Source organism: Piliocolobus tephrosceles, chromosome 8 (assembly GCF_002776525.5).
Source record: "Piliocolobus tephrosceles isolate RC106 chromosome 8, ASM277652v3, whole genome shotgun sequence".
NCBI lineage: Eukaryota > Metazoa > Chordata > Mammalia > Primates > Cercopithecidae > Piliocolobus > Piliocolobus tephrosceles.
Window position 1 is genome coordinate 140,500,375 of NC_045441.1, and position 24,493 is coordinate 140,524,867.

The 24,493-nt window shown below is 44.7% G+C and overlaps 1 protein-coding gene across 4 annotated transcripts in view; it reads left to right on the forward strand.

Annotated features, from left to right (window-relative positions):
* GALNT11 (polypeptide N-acetylgalactosaminyltransferase 11) overlaps positions 1-13,886 on the forward strand; it is an 82,168-nt gene extending 68,282 nt beyond the window's left edge. For all 4 annotated transcript variants that reach the window (XM_023225363.2, XM_023225368.3, XM_023225366.1 and 1 more), the window contains exons 7-12: positions 1,667-1,784; positions 4,351-4,503; positions 7,547-7,765; positions 9,073-9,177; positions 10,977-11,114; positions 11,702-13,886. In XM_023225363.2, coding sequence (XP_023081131.1) covers positions 1,667-1,784; positions 4,351-4,503; positions 7,547-7,765; positions 9,073-9,177; positions 10,977-11,114; positions 11,702-11,833 — 865 coding nt within the window. In that variant the 3' untranslated portion in view covers positions 11,834-13,886. The remainder of the gene's footprint in view (positions 1-1,666; positions 1,785-4,350; positions 4,504-7,546; positions 7,766-9,072; positions 9,178-10,976; positions 11,115-11,701) is intronic.
* The last annotated feature ends 10,607 nt before the right edge of the window (positions 13,887-24,493 follow it).

Below are 24,493 nucleotides of genomic sequence, written 5' to 3' on the forward strand. Positions count from 1 at the left end.
ATGTAGATTGAATTCAGAGAGGTTTGCCTGTATTTTAACTTTTAAAGAATGCAACATTTGTTCTTGATTTGCCAGAGTGTGATCAAAATTGGTACTTTCTCCAAACAATGCCAGGATCTCAGAATGTTCATGTTTCAGTTATTTTTCTCCCAATTTACTTGTTATTGTTGCTGTCCATATAATTTAAATCCCAGAAGCCATTTCTTACATAGCAGTATTCACACAGGCTTGCGCAAGTATCTCCCCTTTATGTTACCCTGTTCCTTCTGCAGCTGCAGGCTCTATCCAGGATTGCTCTCATCCTGGCTGAAGAACACTCTTAGTCGTTCCTTGAGTTGGACCTCCTAGTGATTAGCCCTCTGTTTTTCCGAAAATGTCCTTGTGTTTCAGCATTGTTTTGAAGGACATGTCTACTCAATATCCAGTTCTAGGTTGGCAGTGGCAGACATGCATGTTCTTTCAGCTTTTGAAGGCATCATTCAAGAACCTTCTGGCATTCACCATTTCAGACAGGAAGTCAGTGTTGTTAGTCTTACTTTGCTTCCCTTAAGATAATCTCTTTCTCATTGGCTGCTTACATTTTTTTGGTCTTGTTTTTAAAAAGTGTTTTTTGGATATGTATAAACATGGTTACTTTTTTGAGGTAACTAATTTGCTGCTGAATTCTGCCTTGTCTTTTTCTTTGAATATACTGAGCAGTTAAAGTCTTTGCTTGGTGATTCCACATTTGAAACCCCTGCGTATCTGTTTCTGTTGTATGTTGTTTCTCTCATTTTACTTTCATATGATTTTATCTTCCCATTTGCCTGGTTATTTACTTGTTGCTTATTTATTTTTGCTTAGTGCCAGACATGATGTATGAAAAATTATAGAAATACATTCATACCTGGGATGATGTTTTTTCCCTGCAGAGATAATTTTGCTTCTCTTCTGCAGGCAGCTTGGGCCACTAGAATCCACACTCCCCTCTATCCAGTTTTAGGAAGTGAGCGGACTGGCTACTAGCTCGAGTCCCTGAGAGGACCAGTCTACGGCTTTTCTCAGTCCAGCACAGGGCTTCTCAGCCTTGGCACTACTGACATTTTAGGCCAGATAATTCTTTGTTGTAGGGGGCCCTCTTGTGCATTTTAGGATAGGTAGCAGAATCCCTGACCTCAGCCCAGATTCTAGGAGCACCCTGCCACACAAACACATCAAGATGTGACAGCTAAAAATGCTCTAAACATTATGAAATGACCGCTGGGGACACAGTCATCCCAGTTGAGAGCCACTGGTCTAACTTGTGTGAATCCAACTCCCAATGTGTGATGTTTGTCAGATCTCTCCTTGGTGGACCTTAGAGCCCAGTTTTGATCCCCAAGGCCCTGTGAGATTGTCAGAAGGAATGACCATATCAGGTGGCTTTCTATCAGAAATGGTTATAATAGGAAAAGAATTTCTGAGACTTAGAACAGTAGCCTTCGTATGCCAGCTACTAGCATATTATTAGCAATCTAGCAAATGCAGTTGTATGGCCTGGCTCATACTCTGATTCTGGATAACATGTTTCATAATCATTAATTCAATTTTTATTAGTTATGTTCCAAAATGACACTGAGTATTTTAAACAGAAGTAGTAGGTAAACTGACTGTGGAATGAGTACAGTAATTGTTTTCCTTTTTCGAGGTCACCAACAATGGCTGGAGGTTTGTTTGCCATGAACAGACAGTATTTCCATGAACTTGGACAGTATGATAGTGGCATGGATATCTGGGGAGGAGAAAACTTGGAAATATCATTTCGGGTAATTTTTTTGCATGCTCAATTAATAACTGTGTGTAGCGGAATATGATCTTCATCCATGATCTCATATTTTCTTTATGTTCTCCTTGATTATTATATTTTTTGAGATAGGGTATTTCTCTGCCGCCCAGGCTGGAGTGCAGTGGTGTGATCATAGCTCACTGTAGCCTTGACCTCCTGGGCTCAAGCGATCCTCTTGTCTCAGCCTCCTGATTAGCTGGGACTACAGGCATGTGCCTGTAATTTTTCTATTTTTTTGTAGAGATGGGGTCTCACTGTGTTGCCCAGGCTGGTGTTGAACTCTTGGGCTCAAGTGATCCTCCTGCCTCGGCCTCCCAGAGTGCTCCATGGTTATCTTTATTGACAAATTGTCCTTAATGAATGCTACCTTGTCAGAATCTGTGATATGGATAATATCTATTTAAAACGTCAAAAGTATACATGTTGATCCATTGACTAGGAAAACAACAGCAAAATGAAAAAGCATGTAAGAAGCCATATATTTATTCATATTTATTTTTTTGAGACAAGGTTTTGCTCTGCTGCCCAGGTTGGAGTAGAGTGGCATGAACACAGTGGCTCACTGCAGCCTCGAACTCCTGGGCTCAAGCAACCCTCCCACCTCTCAGCCTCCTAAGTAGCTGGGAGTAGAGGCGCATGTCACCACACCTGGCTAATTTTCTATTTTTTGTAGAGATGCGAGTCTCGCTGTGTTGCCCAGGCTGGTCTTGAACTCCTGGACTCAAGCAGTCCTCCTGCCTTGACTTCCCAAGGTGTTAGGATTATAGGCGTGAGCCACTGTACCTAGTCTGTTTCTATGGATTTAGAGGTACAAGTGCATAGTGTGTGGTGGTAAAGTCTGGCTTTTAGTGCACTCATCACTGGAATAATGGACATTGTACCCAATAGGTGGTACTTCATCCCTGACTCCCCTCCCACCTTTTAGAGTCTCCCGTATCTGTTATTCCACTCTGTGTATGTATGTGTGTGTATATGTATATATATAAATTATGAAAGTATTGTTGTAAAGAATGGTTGGATATAAATTTAGAATGTCTTAGTGTGCTAATTTAAAGGTTTGTTCTTTTTTTGTTGGTTTATTTTATTGATACTACCAGATACATATAGTCAGGGTGACCAGATTTCCCTGAGGCCTAAGACCATCCTAGTTCATACCTGTTCTCTTGGAAAAATTAATAGCTTCCCATTGTACTTTCAGAAACAGCTCAGTTCGATGCTGCCTTATACCATCACCACATGTGTAGCTTACTAAGTCCTTTATGTATACAGGTACCGCTGTCCTGAGGAAGAAATCCACCTTGCATTATCTGTCTTCTCCAATTGCTTAGGTTTGAAAGGTAACAGTGTAGGTGGGGTCTGTGGCTCAGAGGACCATGGTGTAGACAGTCTTTGGAAAAGGCAGAAAGAGGGCAAGGGGAGAGCTAAGACTTCTCCTTCCAAGCAAATATCCCAGTATTTCTCCCAACCATCTCCTAGTCCAGTTAGCAGAATCCCTATCAGATAATACCATGATACTTGTTCATATGTCCTTTTGTATTTCTGCAAATGTATTGACTACAGTATTTCTAAAAAGCAGGTTTTGGCTGGGTCCGTGGTGGCTCACGCCCATAATCCCAGCTCTTTGGGAGGCCAAGGCGGGCTGATCCTGAGGTCAGGAGTTCAAGACCAGTCTGGCCATCATGGGGAAACCCCGTCTCTACTAAAAATACAAACAAATTAGCTGGGCATGGTGGCGGGTGCCTGTAATCCCAGCTACTCGGGAGGCCGAGGCAGGAGAATCGCTTGAACCTGGGAGGCAGAGGTTGCAGTGAGCCAAGTGCCACTGCACTCTAGCCTGGGGAACAAGAGCAAGGCTGTGTCTTGACAACAACAACAAAAAAAGCAGGTTTTCATTCTGTAAGTTTTAGAATGTTAGGGTTAAAGGCGTAATAGATTTTATTGTGCCTCTTATTTAATAGATTTTATTATTAAAAGTTCAGTCTCTCTCTCTCTTTTTTTTTTTTTTTAAATAAGGTAATCGAGTCCCACAAAAATGAACTTAACTCCAAAGTAATTCAGATAGTCAAGGACAGAATTTAGACCAGAACTAAGGTCTTTTGAATCTTAATCTGGAGTTATTCTATATATTTTATATTTAAAAATCTGTTTTCTAAAAAAGAATATGCATTGTATAAGCAAGTACCTGTGAAACTGAAATGGGAGGACCAGGTAATAAGCACTTCTTGTCCTTAAGTGCCTAACATCAAGTCTCTTGATCTGTTAAAGCGACAGAGTTGGGTAAGTGCAATTTCAGACACATGGTAGTAAATGCTTACTATGTGCATTGTTTTAGAATTCAGTTCCTTGTAATGATAAAGACAGATAATTTTTAACAATGTGTACCTTCTCATTTTCTTCTATTTGAATATTTGTATCTAATGAGATGTAAATATCTTGCCACGTTTCATAAACACCTATTGAATAAAGATTAATTTCATTGAAAATTCATACATTGGTTTCACAATAACATGAGGCAACTGTTCACACTTGTTTTTGCTTCTGACCAGATCTGGATGTGTGGCGGTAAGCTTTTCATCATCCCTTGCTCTAGAGTAGGACACATTTTCCGAAAAAGGCGACCCTATGGATCTCCTGAAGGCCAGGACACCATGACACACAACTCTTTGAGGCTGGCACATGTCTGGTTGGATGAATACAAGGTGAGATGAAATTTCTTGTTTAGAAGGATGAATGATAAGCCAGTAGTGACTGGCCTCGTGATAGCTTTGGTTGCTTTACTTTTCACTCTGGCATATTTCTCTTGGTTAACCTTCACCTCAGGGCCGACTCTTTCTAGTTTCCCCCACCCTCTTCACCTAGTACTTCACTTCTTTTTGGTTCTAATCTGACTCCTGTAATTTTGTAAGCGTCTACTCATACAAATGGACTCATAAACCACGTGGTCTTTTCCGTCTGGCTTCTTCAGCTGAGCACAGCGTTTTCGGGTTCGTCCGTGCCGCACCTTGTATGGGTCTGCATTCCTTTTCATTGCCAAATAATATCCCATTGCATGAACAGACCACATTTTACTTTATCCATCCAGCTGATCAACATTTAGGTTTTTTCCACCTTTTTTTTTTTTGACACAGTCTCACTCTCACCCAGTCTGGAGTACAGTGGCGCGATTTTGGCTCGCCGCAGCCTCCGCCTCCCAGGATCAAGTGATCCTCCCACTTCAGCTCCCACACCACCATGCCCGACTAATTTTTGTATTTTGGTGGAGATGGGGTTTTGCCGTGTTACCCAGGCTGGTCTGAAATTCCTGAGCTCAGGCGATCCACCTGCCTTGGCCTCCCCAAAGTGCTGGGATTATAGGTGTGAGCCATCACGCCTGGCATTTTCCACTTTTGACTGTTATGACAAATGCTGTGAATTTTTTTTTTTTTTTTGAGACGGAGTTTCACTCTTGTTGCCCAGGCTGAAGTTCAGTGGTGCAATCTCGGCTCACCGCAACCTCCACCTCCTGGGTTCAAGTGATTCTCCTGCCTCAACCTCGGCCTCCCGAGTACCTGGGATTACAGGTGTGTGCCACCATTCCTGGCTAATTTGGTTTTTTTAGTAGAGATGGGGTTTCAACATTTTGGTCAGTGTGGTGTCGAATTCATGACCTCAGGTGATCTGCCAGCCTTGGCCTCCCAAAGTGCTGCGATTATAGGTGTGAACCACCGTGCCCAGCTGCTGCTGTATCTGTGTATAGTTATTTTTTTTTTTATTTTTTTTATTTTTTGAGACGGAGTCTTGCTGTGTCTCCTGGGCTGGATGGAGTGCAGTGGCCGGATCTCAGCTCACTGCAAGCTCCGCCTCCCGGGTTTTACGCCATTCTCCTGCCTCAGCCTCCGGAGTAGCTGGGACTACAGGCGCCCGCCACCTCGCCCGGCTAGTTTTTTGTATTTTTAGTAGAGACGGGGTTTCACCGTGTTAGCCAGGATGGTCTCGATCTCCTGACCTCATGATCCGCCCGTCTCGGCCTCCCAAAGTGCTGGGATTACAGGCTTGAGCCACCGCGCCCGGCCGTGTATAGTTATTTTTTAAACATTTGTTGTGCACCTCCTGTATGCCAGGCTCTGTGTTAGGTTTTTGAGGGATAAAAGATGAATAAGGGAGTGCACAGTAATTTTTCACACCGTGAGGAAAATGTAAACAGAGACACGTAGCGTGTGCTGGAATGAGAGGGACAGAGTGGTGCGCTGTGTTTGGGGGCAGTAGGGACTCCACAGTGTTTCTTCTATAGTACTGTTTATCTCCCTTCTCCCTCCTTGACCAGACTTTCAGGTGTAATTCCATGCTCATCTGTAAATCATTCACTGGCTACCACAGTTCTCAGCGCATGGTCCCAGTCCTAGCCACTCTCTGAGGAGGTCTGCCAGTTTAAAATCATTTTCACAGGTTAATACAGTATTTGCCTCTTTGACCATGTTGACATTGCACTGAGTGTGTAAAATGGGTGAGTAAAGTGGCTAGTGCCTTAGCATAAATCGAGGCATCATCACCCAGTTATACTGTAGTCACTGCATTCTTCACCAGCACTCACTGAGAAGACAAAGGCCAGTTTCATTTCTGAATGTCATTGATATAATAATAATTTTAGTAAATCTCAATGTGCCTTTTTAGTATCCTGTGTAAGTACGCATGCTCACACAGAAAGCACTTCTGCTGCGTACTGAAGTACAGTGGTTGGTTCAAGGAAAAACACTTGTGTGGTTGTTTGGGTTGTGGGCGGAGCTAGCCACTGCTTTCCAGGAACACTCTTTTTATGTGTTAAGACTGACTCACAAACCATAATTACTCATATTTGGGTAAAACGAACTAAATAATGAAAATGAAAACAACTGACAGTATTTGTTGCAAATGATAAAATTCAAGCTCTCAAGTAAAAATTAGATTTGAAAAACTTACATTTACCACCAGAAGCTTGACAGCTTCCTAGTACTTAAAAATTTTACTTGGCCGGGTACGGTGGCTCATGCCTATAATCCCAGCACTTTGTGAGGCCGAGGCAGGAGGATCACCTGGGGTCGGGAGTCGAGACCAGCCTGACCAACATGGAGAAACCCCGTCTCTACTAAAAATACAAAATTAGCCGGGTGTGCTGGTGCGTGAATCCCAGCTACTCAGGAGTCTGAGGCAGGAGAACGGCTTGAACCCAGGAGGTGGAGGTTGTGGTGTGCTGAGATAGTGCCATTGTACTCCACCTGGGCAACAAGAGTGAAACTCCATCTCAAAAAAAAAAAAAAGTCTTTACTGAGATCAGTGGTTTTATATATATATAGGTTTTATATGCATATATAGTATATATAGTATTTTCCAAGTGATTAATGCATGCTGTTACAAAAACGGGTGGAAGATCCATTCAGAGAGCCATACAGACCATGAGATTTTATTTGTCTTTTTTGAGTCAGAGTCTTACTCTGTCGCCCAGGCTGTAGTGCAGTGGCACAATCTCAGTTCACTGCAGCCTCCACCTCCCGGGTTCAAGTGATTCTGCAGCCTCAGCCCCCAAGTAGCTGGGATTACAGGCATGTGCCACTGTGCCCAACTGATCTCATATATACGCCTGTTTCACTGATTCTCAGATACAGTTTAAGGTTCCTGTTATCATCATTGTTAGTAATGGACTTCATCATGTAAAAAATATCTGTATCATTGTATAATCATTTTTAACAAAAAATTTGATTTTCTTATTTTTACTTTTTTAAAATTCAGGAGCAGTATTTTTCCTTAAGACCTGACCTAAAGACAAAAAGCTATGGAAATATCAGTGAGCGTGTTGAATTGAGAAAGAAGTTGGGTTGTAAATCATTTAAATGGTATTTGGATAATATATACCCAGAGATGCAGATATCTGGGCCCCATGCCAAACCCCAACAACCCATTTTTGTCAACAGAGGGCCAAAACGACCGAAAGTCCTTCAACGTGGAAGGGTAAGAAAGCAGTCTTTTCCAGGTGTCTTACGAAAAGCGTTTGATAGGAAGTTTTGAAGTGTCCATAAACTATAACAGATGACACTGTGGATTTAGCAGAGTCTAATGACAGACTTCAGCTTGCCTTTCATGATATTCTGTTTATGAGAACTTCCTCTACGCAAGTGTAGGACCTCACGTGTAGATCCTTGCCTTGCCGGCATAGTTGCCTTCTCTGAGGCTAAGTTTTGTGACAGTTTCCAAGAGTGCAGAGGCACATGGGAATACACCCTGGACAGAGACCATGGAAGTGTCAGGGGACAGGCCAAAAAGGAAAACAAGTGGAGCGTGGGGCAGTGATCTGCTGTTTACTCTTAGTTCTGGGAACCAAGTCACAGATAGAGCGGAGGTGGTAGTGAGGGCCAGAGTGGGGGAATGGGGTGGGATTTCACGTCTGGTGTTCCCACAAGTCACCTGAGCTCAGCAGAAAGCACATTCCTCAGCCACATTTCCTTAGCTGTCTTTGTGGCTTAAACTCATTACAGTTATATAGTCACAGGGGTCTGGCCAGAAAACCATCCCTTTCTCCTGAGTCATCTCTTAGAGTTGGCTTCTAAAGCTAAGGGCATATACTGTCTGTGTTGCCCAGTGTCCCTTCTTTTATGAAGAAGGCACTTCTGCCAGAACAGTGCCAACTCTTCCCTCAGTGGCTAGGAGGAAGCCTAGAGCTTTTCCCTTCCTCTTCTCTCTACTCTATAATAAGACAAAAAAACAAAAACAAAAATAAAACAAAAACCCAGCATCAAGATGTTTAGTATTAGGTATTTTTCTCTAAGTAAAAGAGAGCAGTGTGTGCCCATGTAGTTGATCCCCTACCATTATTACTTCTTGCTGTTTGTCTCGCCCTCACAGTTCTGCGATAGTTGTCATCTGTGTATCTCCAGTGTAGCCTGCATATTGCATTTCATTGTGTACATTTTTATACATGTTGTTCTTATATCCCTGACTTCATTTGAAAGTTCTTTAGGGCAGGGATGACATTTTAATTTCCTTCATCTGCTATATAAATTAGTAAACATGTATATGTAGCTAGAATTCCTAGCTGACACTGCCTGCATGTTAAAATTGCTGATAACTTTTGGAGTTATAACTTCTGTCTATCTTGATGCTCCTGTGTTCCGAGGCTAGAACTTAGGAATTAAAAATGCGTATCTTGGAATTCGTGCCTCCGGAATCACCTTTCACATTTTGCCCGGAACCACCCGCAGGCTTGGGAGGCGTCTCTGGGATTACTTCCCGCATTCTGAGCTGAGTGCCTTCTTTTACAGCTCTATCACCTCCAGACCAACAAATGCCTGGTGGCCCAGGGCCGCCCAAGTCAGAAGGGAGGCCTCGTGGTGCTTAAGACCTGTGACTACAGTGACCCAAATCAGGTGAGTGAGGCCTCGGAGCTCACAGCCAGTGCCTGCAAGGTGGCTTCCAATGAAGGGAAGCTGCTGGCAGTCACTCCTGAGGACGTCAGTGTCTACTATTCTGGCTTTTCTTAACCCATTTATGCGTAGTGTTCCGTTATTGGAACGCTAAGCTTATGGGGCTTATCTGTATCCTACTGCTCAAGGTCATCGCCAGGGTCTGATTTTTCACCGAAAAAAATTACAGCCTTCGGCATAAATGGGTTAAAAGGATGAGAGTGGCCTTAGATGACACCTCAGTCGGCTACTTTCGTCTCCTTTGTATGTTTTTCCTACCTCTGCTCATTGTCATGGAACATTTTAATTGTTTACACCATTATTTGTACTTTCTAATATTACAGGGAATAACTTGTGACTTACGAGCCATAGGAATTTGTTAGAAATGGCCAAGGGAAGCACTACAGAGTTTCAGTTCATTCCATTCACATAATGTAATTTCAGCTTATGTATGTCTCCTAAATAATATTAAAATGGGCCTAAAAATCAGCAAATAACTTGGACTTCAATTGAGAACAGCAATTTCAAACTCATTTGTGTCTGATAAAATAGCATAATGTAACAGCAGTCTAATCTCATAAACTGTAGTGTCTCATTTCTATTTTAGTGGTGGGTTGGTATCACTCAGAAAAAACAAACAAAAAGCCACTTGGACTTTTTGGTAAATAATGTATACTGTGAAATTTCTTCAAACATTCTCCCAGAAGAGTTCATGCCCACTGTCTCAGGTGATACATGTGCTGAAAACATGGTTAAAAAGGGATTTCTGGGGCCCAGCACAGTGGCTCATGCCTGTAATCCCAGCACTTTGGGAGGCTGAGGTGGGTGGATCACGAGGTCAGGAGTTCAAGACCACCCTGACCAACATGGTAAATCCCATCTTTACTAAAAACACAAAAAAAATTAGCTGGGTGTGGTGGTGCGTGCCTGTAATCCCAGCTACTCGGGAGGCTGAGGCAGGAAAATTGGTTGAACCCGGGAGGCAGAGGTTGCAGTGAGCCAAGATTGTGCCACTGCACTCCAGCCTTGTGACAGAGTGAGACTCTGTCAAAAAAAAAAAAAAAAAAAAAAAAGGGATTTCTGTGCAGCTTCTGGGTAGAAGAGGTGGCAGTGTTGTGGAAGTATTAAAATTGTGGTGACATTTCAGTGGTATAGGTCCCAGTGAGATGAGAGCTGAAATTTGTTCCAGAAAATATAAGTTGGGGTGATGGAGTTATCCTATTCTAAATGTACTGTGTACTGTGTTGTCACTTTATAGTTGTAGCCACCAGTCACATTTCAATGTAGCCACCAGTCACATTTCAAGTGTACAATAGCTGCATGTGGCCAGTAGGTCCCTTACTGGACACACAGGCTATGAAACAATAGCAGTGTGCAGAAAATTCTCTTACAGCTCCCTATGACTCTGATCGAGGGTCTTCATGTTAGTGAACACTGCACACATCCATTTGGAGTCTATAAGTTGAAGCAATGAGTAAATAGGAGAGCAGAAGAGAACAGATTCCTTTTGAGCGGAGTGAGGTGTTCACTGCACTTGCCATGTCACCCAGGTGTGTTCCTGAAGATAATCTGTGATTCAGTCTATGCGCTTCCTAACTGCCCCACCGATGAGGAATTGATGAAGATGGCAGCCATGTGCCCTTCTGTCTCCAGAGGGTCAGCCAGAGGCTTGTTGGGCTCCTCTCTCATCTACACCGTCCAGGAATTAATGTTGTTCAGTCTTAAAATTCGTTATCTAAATTTTATTTTATTTTTTTCTCTAGATCTGGATTTATAATGAAGAGCATGAACTGGTTTTAAATAGTCTCCTTTGTCTAGATATGTCAGAGACTCGCTCATCAGACCCACCACGGCTCATGAAATGCCACGGGTCAGGAGGATCCCAGCAGTGGACCTTTGGGGTGAGGAGTGCTCGGTGATGTTGGGAGAATGTGCAGAGACCCAGAAGGTTGAGTGAGGGGTGCAGCAGATGAACTCATTTTCTACCTTGGGGGTGATCTTCTCAGTTTGCAGTACAGTGGTCCCCCTGAGTGGATGCCTGAAACCACAGGCAGTACAAACCCTGTATATACTGTATTTTTTTTCTAGAGATATACCTGTGATAAAATTCATCAATTAGGCACAGTAAGAGGTTCACAAGAATAACTCTAAAGAAGAGAACAGTTACAACAGCATACTGTGGTTGTGCAGTGGCTCCCACCTGTAATCCCAGCACTGAGAAGGCTGAGGTGGGAGGATTGCCAAAGCCCAACAGTCTGTTTGTTCTCTGTAAAAACAAATCACTGTACTATAATACAAATCGTGATTGTGGTCAGAAAGTATCTTACTGCAGGTAACAAAGAGCGGAAAACTAATTTTTGGATAAGAGGGACTATTGTATCCCTTAATCTGAATTCTTAAATGTTCCATATCTCTTCTGGATTTCCACGTTTTGCCAGTAATTGGCAGTATATTTTTTTTCTTGCTACCTTTTTTTTTTCCCCCCCAGAAAAACAATCGGCTATACCAGGTGTCAGTTGGACAGTGCCTGAGAGCGGTGGATCCCCTGGGTCAGAAGGGCTCTGTCGCCATGGCGATCTGCGATGGCTCCTCTTCACAGCAATGGCATTTGGAAGGTTAAGGTGGATGCTGTGGCGGGAGCGGTGCTTCACCAGGCGTTGCCTCCTGTGTGGAGTTTGGGGCTTTAGGAACGCCTGGGTTGCGTAGAGTAGAGCCATCTTGGAGAGGATGACATTTCCCTGTCCTCCCGGAGATGCTGGGCGTGTTAGCAGAGGTGACACGCGTCTGACAGAGATGGGAGCTCTGAGTGTCCACAGGTGAAGAAGCTGGTTTCACCTAGACATTAAGGTTATTTCTGAGCTGCTGTTAAGGAATTTCTTGCTTATAGAGGCAAACCAGAATATCATTTTAACCCTAGAATTGGGCTTGTACAGAAGGATAAAACCCAGGAAAATGGATATTTCTATTCAGATTTATTTATGCCTCTTTTTAATCTTCTTTAATGATGCAGTGGTTTTTATCTGATCAGGAACTTGTCATGATTTCCTTTCTTAGACTTCATAGGAGATAGATAGTGCTTTAAAAAAAAAAAACTGTTACTGTTTAGTATGTTGTGAGTAGATCATCTAAAAGAACTGAAGCTACATTATGTTTAACTTCAGAAGGCATCATTTATAAGACAGTATAAGAGGCAGTTAAGTATTATAAATTATTTTGATGAATTATGATATTATCTACATTTAAAATAAAAATTCTTTTGATTATTTAGGATATTTTGTCTTGGATTGGGGCCTCTGGTCTGAGGTGTGTTGCATGCTCTTGGAGTCAGCTGATGACCCAGTAGGCTCTGTAGAGTCCTCTGCCTCTCAAGACGCGTCCCAGTTTCTTAGCTTGAGCTGTGTGACCTTAGATACTGGACATCAAAGTTGCCTGGGCAGCACCCAGGAGAGCTGTTCAATAGGCAGTTGGATATAGAGGTCAGACTCTTGGAAGATGTAGCTCAATTAGAGATAAGACATTTGGGAATCACTTGCATATACTAAAAATTCTGAAATATAAGGTGAATTTTCCTCCCAAACCACATCTTAAGAGGAGAGACGGTCTCATATTGCAGAGTATACACTCAGATATTTTATCTGAACCACAAAACAGTTTAAGCACCACATCCTAAATATTTTATCTGTGATTTGACTTCAAAGGCCAGGATGGTACATATGGAAAACAAGAGCAGCAAGATAGTAGATTGAAATCCAACCATGTCAATAATCACATTAAGTGTAATGAATGTAAATGCCACAGTTAAAAGGCAGATTAGATAAAAATGCAAGATCCAACTATATGCTGCCTATAAGAAACTCACTTTATGAATACATTAAAAATAGAAGGATGGTAAGATAGATGAAAGACATCTGAATAGATATATTAGACAAAGTAGATTTCAGCACAGAGAATATTACTACAGATGATACAGAGCGTCATTTCATGAATAAAAGGTTCAACTTAATCCCAGTTTATCAGTTTTTGTGGCCTTTATTTTGAAGTTCTGTTAAAACTGCAAGAAGTACACCCATCCACAGTTGTAGTAAGAGATTTCAACACACCTCTCAATAACTGATAGAACAAGTAGACAGAAAAACAGTGTAATGTAGAAACCTTGAACAATACTGTCAACCATCGTGGCCTCATTGACACTACCCAACAACAGAATACATGGAACATTTACCAAGATAGACCATATTCTGGGATATTGAGCAAGTCATGCCAAGTATAATATAAATCAATAACAGACACTTGGAAAATCTCCAAATATTATAAAAAGCTAGCACACTTCCCAGTACCTTAAGGGTCAGGGAAAAAAATCAAAAAGCTATTTTGAACTGACCAAAAATGAAAATACAACAGTGTGTGGCGTGCAGCTAAAGCAGTACTTGGAAGTTTTATAGCATTAAGCACCTATATTAGAAAAGGATACAAGTCTCAATGACTTTAGCTTCCATCTTAACAGAAAAAGAGCAAGTTAGACAAAGAGACAGAAATGAAATATTAAATACCAGAACAGAAATGAATGAAACAAAACAGAGAAAAAGCTAAAAGCTGATTTGAGAGATCAGTAAAATTGATAAACCTCTAGCCAAAAAAAAAAAAAAAAAAAAAACCACAGAAATTACCAACATCAGGAATGAGTTGCAAGCGCACTAGAGTCTACAGATATTAAAAAGGATGCTGAATGGCAGGAGCTCTGATTCCCTGCTGGTGGGAGTGGTACAAAGTGGTACAGCCACTTTGGCAAGTTTCTTCATAAACATACTCTTACCCTGTGATCCAGCAGTTGCGCTCCTTGGCGTTTAGCCAAAGGAGCCTGCACATGGATTTTACAGCAGCTGTATTCATGACTGCCAAAACCTGGAAGCGAGGTATCCTTTAGTACAGGAATGTTTTATAGCGCTTTATTCATGACTGCTGAAACCTGGAAGCAAGATGTCCTTTAGTGCATGAATGGATGAACTATAGTACATTCAGACGATGGAACATTCAGTGCTAAGAAGAATTAAGCCATAAGCCTTGAAAAGTCATAGAGGGATGTTAAGAATATATTATTCAGTGAAAGAAGCTGATCTGAAAAAGCTATGATTCCAACTATATGACATTCTGGAAAAGGCAAAAACACAGAGGCAAAAAGATCACTGCTTGCTAGGGGTTATGGGAGAATGTGATGGTTGATTTTATGTCAGCTTGACTGAGCTAAAGAATGCCCAGGTAACTGGTAAGACATTATTTCTGTGAGTGTCTGTGAGGATGTTTCCAGAGGCGATTATGTTTGAATCAGAAGACTCGGTAAAGAAGATCCGCTCTCACGAATGCGGGCGGGCACCACTCAATCCATTGGGAGCCTAAATAGAACGAAGTGAAGGAAGGGTGACTTGCTCACTCCTTGAAGCTAGATGTCAGTGTTTTGGCTCTCAGGCCTTTGGACTCAGACGAGGACCTACATCATTGGCTCTCCTGAGCCTCAGCCTTGGGCTGGAACACTACCACTGCCTTTCCTGGGCTTCCATCTTGCAGGCAGTAAATCATCGAGCGTCTCAGTCCCTCATAATAAATCTCTTTCTATATTTCCATACATCCTGTTGGTCCTGTTTTTCTGGAGAACCCAGATAATAGAAGGAGGGAGGGATGAGCAGATAGAACACAGAGGATTTTTATATCCTACATGAATATAGAAGAAAAATTTCCTTATAAAAATTAGCAAATCAAATCCAGCAACATATAAAAAGGATGATACATTATGAACAAATTGGTTTTAGTCCAGGAATGCAAAGATGGTTTAACATTGGAGATTTGATTAATATAATTTACAGTGTTAGTAATACAAGGGGAAAGGCATACGTGACCTTGCGGGGAAAAAAATGTAGGAAAAAAATTGACAGACTTCAACACCCACTTATGATAAAAACTCAGCAAACTAGGAATGGAAAGAAAATTCCTCAACCTCATAAAGTGCATCTGTGGAGATACTACAGCTAGCCTCATGTAATGTGAAAGATGATTGGGAACAAGGCAAAGACACCTGTTCTTACCTCTCCTAGCCAGTGCAATACAGCAAGAAAAAGAAAGGCATGTACATTAGGAAGGAAGAAGTAAAAGTATTTATTTGCAGACTATGATCAAGTATGCAGAAAATCATAGGGTGTCTTCAAAACTACTATTAGACATAGTAAGGAATTTATCAAGACCACAAAAAAATCAATATAAAAATGAATTGTTCTTCATATTGGCAACAAACAGCTCAAAACTGAAGTTCATGGTATTATCATTGCAGTTTACAATAGCATCCAACATACAAGAATTTAGGGTATGTATGACAAAATATGTGTAAGATTTGTATGATGAAAAGTAGAAAACATTGCTGAGAAAAGTTAAGATTAGAGAACTATATTACATTCATGATTGGAAGACTCAGTGTTAATAAGATGTTAATTCTCCACAATTTGATCTATGAATTTACTGCTACTTTTAATCAAAATCCCAGTATGCTTTTTGTGGAAACTGATAATTTTAAAATTGATATGGAAATGCATAGGCCTAAAAAGTTGGAGGATTTACACTAATTCAAGACTTACTGTGTTGCTGACTTAAGGATAATGAATTGATTGGTGGAAGAGAAATAGACCCAGACATATATGGCCAATTGATTTGCAGCCAAGGAGCCAATACAATGCAGTGGGGAACAGAAAATTATTATAACACATGGTGCTGCAAGAATCTGATATCCCTGTGGACAAAAAATTACCTGTGACACCTCTGTTACCACCTTGTACCACTAATAAACATTAAGATCTAAACATAAAAACTACAATTATAAAGCTTTTAGAAGATGTAGGAGAATACTTCATGACTTTAGGGTAGGCAAAGATTCCTTAAGCACTCATTAAAGAGCCAGCCATTGGCCAGGCATGGTGGCTCATGCCTGCAATCCCAACACTTTTGGGAGGCCAAGGCAGGAGAACTGCTTGAAGCCAGAAGTTTCCAGACCAGCCTGGTCAACATAGTGAGAACCTGTCTGTATTTGAAAAAGAAAAAGGCCAGGCACAGGTGGTTCATGCCTGTAATCCCAACGCTTTGGGAGGCCAATGTGGGAGGACTGCTTGAGCTCAGGAGTTAAGAGACCAGCCTGGGCAACATATTAATAAAATTTTTTTTAAAAACAACTAGCCATAAAATATTAACAAATTGAACTTCAGAATTAAGCTTCTGCTTATCAAGACACCACTGAGAAAATGAAAAAAGCCACAGAACTATATTCAAGGGTTTGTGTTTAAAATTCAGTACTAAAAAGACAACCCAATTTTCAAAATGGACACAATATTTGGATACTTCACCAAAGAAGTATAAATAGCTCTGTGTATGAAAAGGTGTTCAGTATCATGGTCACCAAAGAACTGCAAATTAAAACGACATTCAGATGCCACTTGACATCCATTAAAATGGCTGAAATAAAACAGACCGACATGGGGGCTTCTCAGGAAATTGCAGAAAAGGTGGCAGCGCAGCTTTCAAATTTTGCCCAGTCAACATCCACATAAAATTAGAGCAACTAGACAGACAAACCCAAAACCCATGGATGGTATTTTCAAAGTAGGTAGGTGCAAGGTAGCTGCGAAGTCTCTAAAGTGGGTAGGAGGAGCTGGACGCCCGAGACCTGTGTGCCAGAGACCAGGCAAGCTCCAGGCAGATGGTGTGTTGAGGAGTGGAGGATAGGAAAAGGCAACGGTGGCCGCAGGAAACGGGAGTCGGAGCAGCCAACACCGTGGGGTCGTCTGCCTCTCCAGCAGTGGGTAGCAGCAGGCGTCCCTGGGGGAGGGAGGACTTAGGGGATGAAGGCTTCTAGTTCCTTTGAACTCTTGAAACTGCCAGGGCACGGAGTCGAAATTGAGCAAGACAGGGATAATAGACAAACAGTAGTAAGTGAATAATAGTAAAGAAAAAGGAAAGACAGCTTGGAGAAGTAGAGGGAAGTGAAGCCAGCCATTGGCAGAAGGAGTGACCATAGCTTTAGCAGTGCAGGAAAACAGAAGAGGGAGCTTTGCAAGGCTGGGAAAGCTGTCTGAGCCATGCTGTCTGAGCCATGCTCCCACATGTGGAAAAGCTGTCTGAGCCACGCTCCCCCACGTGGGAAGGCTGTCTGAGCCACACTCCCCCACGTGGGAAGGCTGGCTGAGCCACGCTCCCCCACGTGGGAAGGCTGAGCCACGCTCCCCCACGTGGGAAGGCTGTCTGAGCCATGCTCCCACATGTGGAAAAGCTGTCTGAGCCATGCTCCCCCACGTGGGAAGGCTGTCTGAGCCACGCTCCCCCACGTGGGAAAGCTGTCTGAGCTACGCTCCTCCATGTTCAGAAACTCGGTTCCCACCAGATGAGCAACAGAAGAGGATCAAGGCCAAGTCCCATACAAAGTATAAGAAGAAAAAGAGCTAAATGGCATTTGTATAATGAAAGCACTCCAGAAGGATGTGCTCACAGAACCGACCCAAACTGTAACATACTGATTCAAAAATGAGCTTAAGGCATGAGGAGAGTGACATGAGAGGACTAACTAGAGTGAATCTGAAAACTCAGAATGTGGTGACAGAACTCAAGAAGTGTGAGCAATTAAGGATAAGGAGGAACATGGGGGCAAAGAAATAATAAGGCCTTCAAAGAAGTAGAATTTGACAAGAAGGAAACATTTTAAACAAAAGACACAAGTTCTGCTCCTGGCCAAGAAGGAGTAATGGGATCTGGGCTTGTCTTCCTGGAGTAAAAAACTGCAGAGACTTAGAAAAACATGCAGCACCTCTTCAGCCAGTGGTTCCCAGGGAGGCTAAGGTGGCTGGAATTTTGCATTGGAGGATGAAGGAGAGGAAGGAGCTAAACAGAGAGAGGGCCCAGAACCTGCACAGGGGTCCCTGGAGTCTGGCTATATTTCAGTCTGTCTGCGGAAACTTATGAGGCTGGGAGACTATAAACTGAACAGCTCCCAAAGGTCAGGTGGGGCTGGAAATCATTGAGGCTGCCACCAGCCAAGTCACAGGCCCCACTGAGTATTCAGGGTGCCCAGGGTATTCCCTGAAGGGCCATGCCTTAGGAGTGGGGCTGGACTTGGCCAAGGGTAAAGGCGCCGTCAGACTCATTGGAAAAGTGCTTCAAGAACAGGCTTCAAAAGGAAGAAACCAGTTGGGTGCGGTGGCTCACGCCTGGAATCCCAGCACTTTGGGAGGCCGAGGCAGGCGGATCACCTCGAGAGCAGCCTGGCCAACGTGGTGAAACCCCATCTCTACTAAAAATAAAGTTAGCTGGGCATGGTAGCACATGCCTGGAATCCCAGCTACTCGGGAGGCTGAGGTGGGAGAATCGCTTGAACCCAGGAGGCGGAGGTTGCAGTGAGCCGAAATCACACCACTGCACTTCAGCCTGGGCAACAGAGCGAGACTCCAAAAAGAAAAAGAAAAAAAGGAATATAACCGTCACCAGGAGAAAAAGGTGATTTAAACAGGCCTAGAGAGTTCGACTGGGAGCAGGGAGCGGATCCCAGGGAGCAGGAGCAGGGAGCGGATCCCAGAGAGCCCTGGGCAGCCCCACCGCCGCCCTGGCCTAGCTGCCATCACGCCCTGGGAGGAGCCCAGGCACCGTCACCCCCGCTGGAGCGGACAAGAAAGTCGTCACGGCAAAGGATTTGGGAACAAACGGTTCAGGGTAAGGAACAGATATGGTTTCACACCAAGGAAGATGTTTCTTCACCAGACTGCCGTGAAGGAGGAGGACCCTGGCAGCGCGAGAGCTGGGGAGGCCGCAGAGTCTGATGTTGAAGGAGAAAAGGGTGAGGAGGCAGCAAATGTTACAGGGCCTGGTGGGACCCAGGTCAAGGCAGTAAACCTGCAGCCACCGTAACCACTACAGATGTGGGTCCTCCCCGCAATCATCAGAATCGTCACTGGGGAACAGAAGGAGGGATCAGACAGCACTGCCACAGGCCAGGCCCCACCACGCCGGCCCCACTGCAGAGTCCCACTTTCCTCCATGGAGGCTGCAGTTCTCCAGCCTCCGGGCGGCCGGGAGCAGCGATGCAGGGGTGACAGATGCAGGGGTGACAGCCAGGGTGCAGGGAGACCAGCGAGGCAGCGCGTGTACCGGGGACACAGACCATGATTCCGCATGGCCCTCCTCACCCAAGACAGCCTGGAGAGGACAGCAAGGAAGAGGATAAAGACAATCCAGGAGATGAGACCCAAGGTCACCAGCCACCTCAGCACCGGGGCCGCCACGACTTCAATGACTGACGCAGTTGCCCAGAAAACCCTAAACCACAAGATGGCAGAGACACAAGCAGCGGATCCACCAGCTGAGAATTCCTGGCTCCAGGCTGAGCAGGGTGGGCTGAGAAAATGCCGGCTGCTATCTCCGCCATCACCCGGTTTAGTCATCAAACAAGAACTAGGAAATTCCAGCAAGAAGAAATGAACAAAAGATTGGAGCTGAAGACCTTAAGTGCCTGCTTTTTGTCTGTTGACCAGATAACTAGAACTATTTGCATTATCTGTGGGGCATGAGGTTTTTAATTATTTTTACCTAAAGATGTCTCTTTTTGGTAATAAAGTGTTTTTTTAAAAAGCCTGGTTTTTCTCAATACGTCTTTAAAGGTTTTTCAAATGGTTTCATATCTGCTCAAGTTGAGATTTTTTAAGAACTTCATTTTTAATTTGTCGTAAAAGTTTACAAGTTGATTTTTTCAAAAAAGTAACAAACTGAAAAACACCTGTTAATAAAAGTCTTAAATAAAAACAAACAGGCCTAGCAATGAAAGGATGGAATTAGTACACACTGATGTTGAAAACAGCTTTGACAAATATGCTAAATTATAGGAAGACTTGAAGATAATGAGGATTGAAACTGTCAAATCAGAATTGGTCAAGGTCACGAAAAGTAAGGCAAATCTGAGAAACTACCAGATTACCAGTGTCCAGAAGAGGCTAAGAGGATGTGATGACCAAACGCTGCGTGGTGCCTGGACCGCATCCTGGAATAGAAAAAGGACATTATTGGAAAACCCGGTGAAACCTAAGTAGCCTGCAGGTTGGTTCAACAGCAATGGACCAATGTTCATTTCTTAGTTTTGACAAATGTGTCACAGTTAACATCAGGGGAACGGGAGGAGGAGTGTCTGGGAACTCCATTACTTCTGCCACTTTCCTAAAAGTAATCCCAAAGTGCTCCCAAATACTATATTATCATGAACATAAAGTAATTCACTTTAGAGATATGAAAATGTTCTCCGTAAAATTGACAAGAAAAAAATGTAAACTCCCTAAACATCTTTCAGTTTCCTTTTTGTCCTCCTTCCCCATTTTTTCTTTATAAATATGGATTTTTAATAAAAAACATTATTTTTTACACTATAACTTACGCTGTCAAGAGTGTGTTTGCAAAAATCCTTCCTTCTTCCTGTCTGAGTCAGGGTCCCGCCGGGAAATGAGAAGGCACGCATCTCTGGCATCTTGAAGAGCTGCGAGGGAAGGGCCCGTGACAGTGTTGGCAGCCTCGGGGCACTGCCACCTCTGAGCCTGAGGGGTGAGCAGCAGCGTCCGGAGCCGCGGGCCTAGACACAGGCAGCTCCACCGCCAGACAGCGCCAGCAGAAACACCCAGGTCCGTTGTCCTGCCTCCCGCCTCCCGCCTCCCCCAACAGCGCCCACCGGCTGAACTGAAGCAGGAGCCAGGAGACCAGAAGGGTCAGCCCTCCGGACCCGGCAGAGCAGGGGAGATTGCAGGGAGGGAGTTGACCACCTGGCACTCGGCATTCTGCCCGCCCGCCCGCCCTCTCTTTTGTGCTGGAGAAATAGTTGCAAGCTAAAATTCCCACCTTCAGGTGAAAGGAAAGCTTAGAAATGAAAGTGAGCAATGCTCTGATAGACTCATGCACCAAGAAAGCACAGAACGGGGCTGCCCAATCCCACAGCGGGTGAGAGGGGAGGACCTCCTGGAGCAGGCCGGGCGGCCTTGGGATGGACACAGCAGTGAGGAAGCATCCAGGCGTGCGCGTGCATTCCAGGATCAGGGAACAGCAGGTCGTTCTGTTCTGAAAGCGAAGGGTCTTCCTGGCTGGGGCTGCTGGGATGAAGCCCTGAGCCAGGCGGGCTGCAGAGCATGAGGATGGCCTGGGGCTCCGGTGTGGGCGCCTGGGAGCGGGTAGCTGCCATTCCCAGTGAGGAAGTATTGGTGGAATCGTTCTTGGGAAGACAAAAAGCATGAAGTCTCTGCAGTGGAGCTTTTGCAGGCTCAGTGAGCAGGCTGCAGGGTCATGCCAGGGTCTAGAGCTCAGAAGGGAGGCGTTTGGAACTCTTTTCCCAGCGTGTTGGGTGAAGTTGTAGCTTTGGATGAGGTCAGCGTGGCGAGAGCAGAGGATGAGAAGAGTTGAGGAAAGTGTGTGGGGGGGGTGCTGGCATTTAAAAGGTACACAAAAAGTTGAGGCTGTGGAGTTGGCAGCAGTGGGAATAGTAGGGCTGGGGTGAGGGAGGGGGGGGGTGGAAGGACGAGCGGTCACCTATGAATGGGGCCTCCCCCGAGAGGAGGCCATACACCCCGTGTGGTCCGCCTGCATCAACTTGTTCTTCAGGAAGCAAAGTTTCGTAAGGTTGCCATCAAGGAGGAAGGAATACTTTTAACATTCCTGTGGTTAGGATAAAAACTAGGTTAAAAGAATTTCTGGGACCCAGGAGCAGTGTCTTCAAAAACGAGAACCCTCGCAGGCACAGAGCATCAGGAACTGCATAGGGAGTGGCGAGCAGGCCTGCCCCAGGCAACGAGGGTGCTGGACCTGGGACGGATGCTGGAGCATCCTCAGGACAGACAAAGCAGATGGAGAGTCTGTAGTACCAGCTGGGACATGTCACAGGCAAAACCCTGGCACCAGAGACAGGGTCCCAGTGATCTCTTGGCCCCTGAAGGGCTCGATGGACCCACCATGGGCTCTGAGGGCACAGGAGCAAGCAGGGCTGGGGTGCAAGATTCCCAGAGACCTGGAGTAAGGCTGTGGCTGACCCGGGATGAGGAGACAGCTGGCCCTCCTAGCAAGTAGAACGTGGCTTCCATTTTAGAAGATCCTGAACCTCCAGGAACTACACATAAATCTGTGCTGTCAATGGCATGGCAGGAAGAAAATGAGACTTCAGAGTGGCGCTGGGCACTCAGCTAGAGTACGGGGCACATTGTGCAAACGGGCACCATGGGTCTACTCACCTCCGCGCGAGAAGAACCTTGCTTTGCTGACATTTACCCAATTTCTTTAGCTATTTGGGAAAGGATTCTTCAACGCTGCCAGAAGGTGATGGGAGCGGAGTCCTCCCAGGCAGTAGCTGGAAAGCTGGAGGGAAGTGCTGAGGCCGCCTTATCTAGGAACACATTTAAATCTGCTGAACACAGTTAACGACACCATTTTTCTGCCTCTTGTAACCTTAAGTCTCTCTCGTTACATAGCTGTAACTGAAATACTCAAATTGTTAATGTTTTAAATGTAGCACTTCTCATTTCAAATCAAAGCTGCTCCCAGTGTATATGACAATGCACCCCGGGGAACAGGCCACCGCGGGCTTTACTGCATTGCCGTGAAGCTGAGGGAGTGCTGGTGACTGCTGTTGAGACTGTCCTTTCCAATAGGGTAGGATGGCCCTAGGCTCAGGGCCAAAGGATAAAGTCAGACTCTTGTGCCTTTTTTCTTTCCATGGTGTTCACAGTAAACAGCCCATTCTTTGGAATTTGTCTATATGGGACCATTTTAGTGTTTGTGTCTGAGCCTAATAAAAAATGCACCAGTATCACTGCAGCCATGACTGACTGCATAGCTGGGGTCTCTTGAGAAGTTGGCTTCAGTTATTATTTTTTTAATTGAGACAAGGACTCGCTGTGTCACCCAGGCTGGAGTGCAGTGGTACAATCCCAGCTCATTGCAGCCTTGACTTTCCAGGCTCAAGTGATTCTCCTGCCTCAGCCTCCCAAGTAGCTGGGACTACAGGTGCACACAACCTCACCTGGCTAATGTTTTGATTTTTTGTAGAGAACGGGTCTCACTATGTTGCCCAGGCTGGTCTTGAACTCCTGGCCTCAGTGATGCTCCCACCTTGGCCTCCCGAAGGCTGTTTTTCAGATTACTATTAAATACATGCCTTTATGATGAAAAAAGAATGGGGTAGAGCCCTTAGAGGGAAAAGATTAAAGCAGCAGTGTGGGAAGAAAGCTGAGAAAGGGTGCTGCTTCACAAGCAGGGGCTGGAGAGAATTTCAGAGACAGTGGCCGCCACCGCTGCCGGGGACAGGAAACCCTAACGGCCAGATGATCATCTGCTGCATCAGACACCACATCAGACTAAGTGTGTTTCTGCTTGGTGACTAGGACAGAGGGCAGTGCAGCCTCCAAGTGACGTGGGGCCAGAGGAGGAGGACAGGAGAAGCTGAGGAGAGACCGAGACAAGGCGGTTTTGAAATGGGAAACTGTTGAGCAATCTACATGCAAAACGCCTCAACTGCTGCCAGCTCCCTCCCTGTCGTGACCATCGCCCAGCCCACCAGGGCACCCCTCGCTCCTCCTGGGACTCGTGCGGAGCCCACTCAGCCTCTGTACACATGCTGGTGCCCACAGGCGGGCCGCCTCCTCTGGGCAGCGCGTCTGCCTCTGTGCGGTGGGAACGCGGCACCGCCCGCCAGTGACTTCCTGCTGACCCAGACGAGCTGAACCTGCGCCACTCACCCTGGCTTTTCTCTCATCTCACGTCTTGCCACTCTGTCCCAGCCATGCCTGCCTTTCAGTTACCGGTGGCATCAGCCTCTTTCAGATCTCAAGGCTCCAGCATGAGTTGTCCCCTCTGCCAGGCAAGCCTCTGCCACGCTCCTGAGGCCAGCTCCTCTTCCTTCTTCAGGTCTTGCTTCAATGTCACCTCCTTAGGAATATGCCCCCACGGGACTCCCAGCCCACCTCCCATCGAAAAAGTCCCGTTTGTGTCCATGCCCCTCACTAGCAGGCGAGCTCCATGGTGGACTAGGAATGCTTGCTGTTTCAGTGTTTGTCAAGTCCAAAAATCTGTCCTAGAAACTAAAGGGGATTCTGAGCAGTTTTTTTTAACCCCTTTATATTTAATATGTCAAATAATTCAATATGATAGGAAGTCTACCACACAGACTAAGTCTGACAAGCTGCCTCAAAAGAAAGAAGAAAGAAAGAAAGAAAGAAAGAAAGAAAGAAAGAAAGAAAGAAAG